The sequence below is a fragment of the Meleagris gallopavo genome, chromosome 19 (genome assembly GCF_000146605.3).
Source record: "Meleagris gallopavo isolate NT-WF06-2002-E0010 breed Aviagen turkey brand Nicholas breeding stock chromosome 19, Turkey_5.1, whole genome shotgun sequence".
NCBI lineage: Eukaryota > Metazoa > Chordata > Aves > Galliformes > Phasianidae > Meleagris > Meleagris gallopavo.
In genome coordinates, this window is record NC_015029.2 from 4,875,757 (window position 1) to 4,882,676 (window position 6,920).

The 6,920-nt window shown below is 49.4% G+C and overlaps 2 protein-coding genes across 2 annotated transcripts in view; one reads left to right on the plus strand and one right to left on the minus strand.

Moving 5' to 3' along the window:
* Nucleotides 1-11: 11 nt before the first annotated feature.
* Nucleotides 12-3,271, plus strand: TRUB2 (TruB pseudouridine synthase family member 2; the record flags this gene model as incomplete). Its single annotated transcript, XM_010720842.3, has 5 exons — nucleotides 12-173; nucleotides 374-455; nucleotides 1,009-1,081; nucleotides 1,474-1,610; nucleotides 2,373-3,271. Coding segments are annotated over 5 exons (744 nt in total), but the record flags the coding sequence as incomplete, so codon positions are not given.
* A 1,451-nt stretch (nucleotides 3,272-4,722) lies between these two features.
* Nucleotides 4,723-6,920, minus strand: part of SWI5 (SWI5 homologous recombination repair protein) — a 2,590-nt gene continuing 392 nt past the window's right edge. The window contains exons 2-6 of the mRNA XM_031556276.1: nucleotides 6,792-6,919; nucleotides 6,649-6,697; nucleotides 6,458-6,570; nucleotides 5,719-5,813; nucleotides 4,723-5,458 (exon numbers count right to left, since the gene is read on the minus strand). Of these exons, the coding sequence (XP_031412136.1) occupies nucleotides 5,394-5,458; nucleotides 5,719-5,813; nucleotides 6,458-6,570; nucleotides 6,649-6,697; nucleotides 6,792-6,919 (450 nt within the window). The 3' untranslated portion in view covers nucleotides 4,723-5,393. The remainder of the gene's footprint in view (nucleotides 5,459-5,718; nucleotides 5,814-6,457; nucleotides 6,571-6,648; nucleotides 6,698-6,791; nucleotide 6,920) is intronic.

Genomic DNA, 6,920 nt, shown 5'->3' on the forward strand with positions numbered 1-6,920 from the left:
CGGCTGGGTGATGGGGGACGTTAAGGCAGCTCTGCCGTGCCGTCCGCACGCTGCTCCGGGACGGGCGGCGGGGCGGCAGCTCCGGCTGTAAGCGTGCCTCCTGTGTTGCAGTGCTCGGTGTAGGCCACGGGAACAAGCTCCTCAGCCACCTGTACAACTGCCACCTGAGCAAGGTAGGCGCTGCGCGGTGCCGCAGGCACCCAAACTGCCCTGGGATGGGTTCTGAGTCTCAGTGCCGCCCCGGAGGTGTTCCAGACCCGTGGGACGCGGCACTGAGGGACGTGGCGCTGGGACGGGCTGATGGCTGGATGTGATGCTACTCAGTGGCTCTGAACCTTCCTTTGATGGATTACGCCCTCTGCTTTTCTTGGAGGTTTACACAGTTGGGGGGCAGTTTGGTAAAGCTACCGAGGACTTCTCAAACACTGGGAAGCTGATAGAGAAGACAACGTTTGGTAAGAAACTGAATCGATGTGTTTAAGAAAAAAAACAACTCAAGAGAACACAAAACAAATTGCACTCCTGCTGAATAGCAAGGCATTTGGCCAGGTAAAATGCACAGCAACAGAAGGTAGTGCTCCAAACGCTCCCTGGCCTCTCTTTATGCACATAGCCCACATGCAGTCAAGGTGTTTTTCTCCACCTGTGCTGAGTGCAGCACACACAAACCAGTCTGAGCCCTCATCCCTCCCGTGGGTGGGAGCCAGATCTGCTTATATCACATCTAGAGGTAGCGGCGAGAAGCCTTTGTGGAATTAAATCCTTCAGCCACTTGTATGAGAAACTGTAGCCAGCATCTTGAAATCAATTAAGAAAAAATGACCCTTCCTTTGTAGTGCAGCACTGTGCTGCTCATTTACATGGCCCGATGAGCAGAGCTTACTCCACACCGAGGCTCCTGTGAACATTTGGATGCCACCTGCTAACACTGATGGCGCCACTCAGGCTGCTGTCCTTCCACCTTCCAGATGGATAATTGAGAGTTTGTTCCTACCTTGATATTTGCAGATCATATCACGAGGGAGAAGCTGGAACGGATTCTCGCCGTCATCCAAGGAACAAATCACAAGGCCTTGCTGATGTACGTATGGAAAAAACATGGCTGTGTTTGCCATGACAGCTTGTGAAGGTTTGAGCGCTAGATCAGAGCAGACAGAAGTTACTTAGAGTGCTCTGTATGCTGGTGAGAGACCAATGTTAAGTGTCCTTTTTGTATTCTGACACCTCCCGCTCCAATAGGACCTGCTGGCTGCAGTAAGACCTACACTGATATCTTATAGACGTGGCCAAGCACCTCCCTCCCAAACTGCTACACTGCTGCAAACAGCACAGCATTAAGATGTGTGCAGAAACTTAACGCATGGGCAGTTCTGAGAACAACAAGTGCAGCTCTGCTTTAGTTGGGACTGTATTTTGAATCCCATTGAAGAGAAGCATTCAGTGTCTGCTCCGCTCCTTTTCTCCTTTTTCCAGGCATTCTAACATCGATATGAAAACACAGGAGGCCTATGAGCTGGCTGTGAAGGGGCTGATTCGCCCCATGGGAAAAAGCCCCCCAATAATCACTGCAATCCGGTGTCTCCAGTTTGCACTCCCTGAATTCCAGCTAGGTAGGACTGGTGCAGAACGGACTGGGGGAAGTCTGGTGTGTATATGTATATAAGTTGGTAAAACCCACTTTCCTCTTAGTGCCCTAATGCACAATGAATTGAAAGGAGCTTGGTACCAACCAGTAATCCCTGCAGTGTCGTGAGTTGTTCCTTCCAAGCTCAGCACAGCATCCCTTTGCTGGTTGATCTCTGTAGTGCAAAGCCTTTTTTTCCTTTTTCTGAGAGCAATTGTCTGAAACCTTCACAGAACTGAAGATGCTGTAGCAAATCAAACCAGCTGCACACCTCCCTCATTTTGCTTTTCCTGCTACTTGCAGATCTTAGACTGAGGCAAGAAATTTTGTAAAGTGAATGCCTATGGGGCAAAATTCTTCCGTATGCCAATATTTAAATGCAGTGCAGCTCAGGGGGGCATGGGAGGGTGTTGAAAGATGGTTTGCCTTTCTGCAGTCGATCTTCTATTGCCCATAAATCATTCACCTTATCACAAAAGTGGTAAGGTAAATCCTCTCCACTTTAAAATATCTAAATCTCTGTAATTCTGCTGTATATACAGATTTGTTCTTTAAAGCTTTAGTTTCTGGAGGGGCTAGGACAGCCCAGTATTCCAGAAATGCACAGTCCACCTGTGCTTTATCATAGCAATCTATTCTGCTGAACTGTTTCCTTCAGCGTAAGCGTGATGGATGTCTGCGTTACAGACAAGGTCTGAGTTTGTCCCATTGCTTTGCTCGTTCTAAAGGAATCTCTCTGACCTTCCAGAAATTCACTGCTTGCACGAGACCCAGCAGTACCTCCGAAAAGTAGTCCATGAGATTGGTCTGGAGCTGAAATCATCTGCTGTGTGCACACAAGTGCGAAGAACACGTGATGGTGTCTTCACGTTGGATGATGCTCTCCTGAGAACGCAGTGGAACCTGCAGAGCATACAGAATGCAATTCTGAACTGTCAGCTTAGAGTGAAAACCGAGTTAGAAAAAACAATGAGCCATTGGGATGGAAGTGTTCTTCAGGAGATGGATGCTGAGACTGCCCACACCACTGACAGCTGAGTACGTGCTCCAGAGGGAACATCCACATCCCCTCTGTAACACAATAACAGCTACGTGCTGACAGGATGATGGACAGCAGAAGGAAAGAGGTTAATTGCAGTTCACTTCCACCATTTCTTCGAAATGACTTTAATCAGAGAGGCATTTTTTCATTGACAGGCTGTATAGTTTTTTTTTTTAAAGCACTGTAAACAGTTCATTAACAGGAGTTAGCTGTGCCAAAATCCCTGTTGGCTTCGGGATCATTAGGTTGCTATGGGATATAGAAACCACTTCCCAAATTGTTCAGCAGCAGGAAACACAAGCACCTTCTTACAGAGCTGTGCTCTCTTGATTGCATGGATCTGTTTGCAACCAGTAGCACAACTCCACTGCTGCACAGGCTTTTATTTTCCCTATGTTCCCCTAGCAAAAGTAGTGCCTTTGCTTTAGCCCCACTTTCAGAGCCAGAAATGAGACTAAAAGAGGGCTGCCGGGGAGGAAAGGCAGCTTACCTCGAGTCCAGAAGGGAAACGGCTGTCGGACAGAGTGTGTGCAGTGCAGAAAGAGGGACTGACACAAAGATGTTAACAACACAAGGAATAAAAGTGAAATTGACGTGAATGGAAAGAGGCTGTTTTTGAGTTCAGCGCTACAGACAAGTACACTGACCCTTTAATTAAGAAAGAAAAAGCTTTGTTTGTTTTTGCTGATGAACCAGGGGTGCTCAGGGCTGTGGTGTCCTGCACTTTGGCAGCTGCCTGCAGGCAGAGGTACTGCCTCTCCATGGAGGTTTCAGTTCTGTAATTCCACTTGTTATCTGTGAGATCATTAGATGTGGATTAGACTTAACGGAAATAAGCTTTCTAAATTTAAATTAAAAACGGTGCTGTTACAACATGCACTATTTTCCTGCTATCTGCCCAGCCAGAGACTTGCTTACTTCTAGATATTTACATACTCTAGAAAGCAACAGAAATTACTGGTTCTATTCTTCTTCTGGATTTGGGCAAAGACAAGCATAGTTTATCTTCCAGATTGCCCTTAAAGTACAAGGAGCAGCTCTGGGAGGAGCAGGGATGAAGTACCTCAGTAGCAGAGCTCAGTCCCTGAAGCTATTAACTCAGAGCCTGGAACCCTTCCATTTTGTCCTGGGTCTCCCTGCTCTGCAGACAGCAGCCAAGGCAGCAGTGGGGCATAGCAGCCACACAGCACTGCTCTGTGCCCACTGCAGAGCCTCACCAAGGGCAGTTTGCTGTTGGCTGGCTGGTTTGCGTGCATCTATCCTTTGTGGACAACGGTCTGAGATGAGGACATCATCCCCAACAGCTCTCTAAGCAAAAACTAGCACTGGTTAAGCAGACAGAATGTCAGTGTGACTGCGTTAATCCCAGTGCTTCTACAAGGAGGGGGTGGGGGTGAAAGGAAACACAGCCCTTCAATAACCTTCCATAACTTGGGCAGTGGGCTGTGCTTCATCCCACGTGCCTTACACCTTGCACAAAGTGCTGGAATTTATGTATGTACTTCCCAATGAAAAAAAACCTTTCTGAACACCTTATTGCTGTGCTCTCAGCAGCAGCTTTTTTGACCACTGTCTGATATCCAGGCACTGTGAAGAGAGATTAATTTCTTTCAAATTTAGAAATACGAAGAATAGACTGCAATACAGGCCTGACTGAAAGCAAGAGGGGAAAATTGCTTGGAAGGTCTAGGAAGTAGAAACAGACAGGACGTTGGCTTGAGTGAAGCAGGAACATTTGTGGGCAGAGCACTTTGTCAGTTGGCACAAAGCAGCCAAACTTGGGTTGTACAGTCACCCTCAGTCCTAAGAGCTGACACTGAAACACACTGCTCTCAGCATAACTCTGTGCTTAGGACACTGCTCACTTTCACTGTAGTGACTTTGCATTTACAATTGAGTAAATGTAATTCTGCAGCTCTCATTCCCAGCAGCAGTGCTGCCACACTGTCCCCATTAAGTCCTCAGAAAACATCTGAAGAACACATCTTAAAGTTGTTTCAGAATAGAATATAGTTGAAGAATTTGTTCCCAAGTTCATTTCATGAGTCACACGCTCTCAAAGTGAATTACTGAGGGGTGCAGTAGCTGCTTTAATTCAGGTCAGACAGTTCAACACAATGCTCTGTTTACTTCAGAAATGATACAAAACCTCTGAACGTTACAGCAGTTAAGTACAAAATTGCTGAACACTCCAACTCCTCCAGATCCAATCATAACAAAAACCAAACCACCACCACAACTTCAGCCTTTGGTCCTCTTTTCTCCCAATGGCTTTCCTGACAGCAGCTGTCACATCATCACACACGGTGCTCCCTGACTTCCTCCATCCATCCAGAGGCTGCCCCACCTGCAGGTTAACACACCCAGATAGAGCCTGGATGCTGCAGAGAAGCAAAGGCTCATTGGGAATAACTTTAGCATCAACCTTGGATTACAACCATTCCAATTAAAAAATAATGATTAGAAATAGTGTTTCTCAAGTAGCAGAGTAAACTGAAAGTATCCCAAAGTTCACAGACTCAACATCCCTTTCCCACAAACAGGAATGAGCTGGTATCATCCATATCTTGCACGTTCCAAAGCTGCTGAGAAATGTGGCTGCTAACAAAATCTCTTCAAATTCAGCATTCATGCTGCTTATGATGGCTCTAAACGGGTATGACACCAAAACACAACGGCCCTGCAACAGTCATGTCTGCAGGTCACAGCAAGCCTGCGGGTCCCATGCTAGTCATTAAGCTCCAGGTCATACTCAGGGTACAGCTGCTTCGTAGTAACTCCTCGGATAACAGCTAGAAAAGAAAGAAATTCCACTGCTTTCATTAAGAAGACAGCAAATAAGTCAGAAAAGACTTGTGTTTTCCTCCTAGTAGACTCTAAGTATCCCACAGAAGCACTCACAGCTAAGGAACCAAGGATTTCCAGCTGTGCCCCCTTCCCCCACCACTTTGTTTTGTTAACACTGAAACAAGCTCTGCCTTCATGGCATCAGTGTCTCTATATACAACAAGATTTACTTCACCAAGATCTTTAAAAGCCTTCCTTTCCTTACCCAGTTTGCCTAGCAGCATCTGTCCAGCATCTTTAATTTCATTGTATTCATGGAGCAGAGAGATGTGCTTCTCCAGTTCCTCCACGCTGTACCCTCTGTAACAAAGCCACAAAACAAAACCACTGCCAAACAAAGGTGTAAGGATAGCTGAGGTATGCAGACGCAGCCTGGTAAAACCCCTCTGTTTAGAACAATGATTTTTAAGTTGGATATTAGGAAAAATGTCTTCTCAGAGCAGTGAGGCATTGCACAGCCCAGGGAGTGCCGGAGCCCCTATCAGTGCAGGTGTTCCGGAGCCGTGGGGACGTGGCATGGAGGGATGTGTCAGTGAGCACAGCGGGGTTGGGATGGAAGAGCTCTTTTCCAGCCTTCATGTCTCTAGGATTAACCCCCCATCTTCATTCAAATCAAGTGCACACCGCCCCACACTGAGCAGGGGAAATGCTCATCCAGGCCCGGGCTGGGCAGCGGTGCGATCCATGGCCTCAGTCTGAGATCCCACCTGTATCAGCAGCTCTGCTAGCACAACGTGTGCTGACATCAGCTAAAAAATACCCCCATTAATTCCCAATTTACACATCGTTACCGCAGCAGGTGAGGTCAGAGCCTTCCCAACCAAGCCCTAGGAAAAACAACCGGGAAGGAGCTCCGTGCTGCGGCTCACGGGCCCCGTAACCCAACGCACGGCCGCAGTAAGGCGCCACCAGCCGGGCCGTAACGGAGCCCCCGCGGGCCGTACTCGGACAGCAGCTGCGCGATCTCCCGGTCCAGAGCGCGGTCCTTTTCCTTCAGCGCTTCGATGTCATCGCACGGCGCTTCTCCGCCCGCTCTGTGCGACGGTGCGGCCGGGACCTGCGGGAACAGAACGCGTCCGGCGGCCGCTAACGGCACCGCGAGCCGCCGGGTGAATGGGGAGGGAGAGCGGCTTACCGGGGGTCTGAAACCGGCACCGCCGCTCCGCCGGGAGCCGCCGAGAGCCCTGAAACAGCGCGGGGAGCCCCGCGTCAGCGCAGGGCGGCGTCAGCGGGGCGCTGCGGGACGGCGCGAACCGAACCGAACGGAACCGCTCCTACCTCCGCTGCGCCGGCGGCGCCACGCGCCCCGAGGGAGAACGGCGCTGCTCCGCCAGGACCGCCGCGTCCCGCACGCACCGCCGGCACGGCGCGGGGCACGCCGGGAACCGGATGTCGGCACCGCGGGGC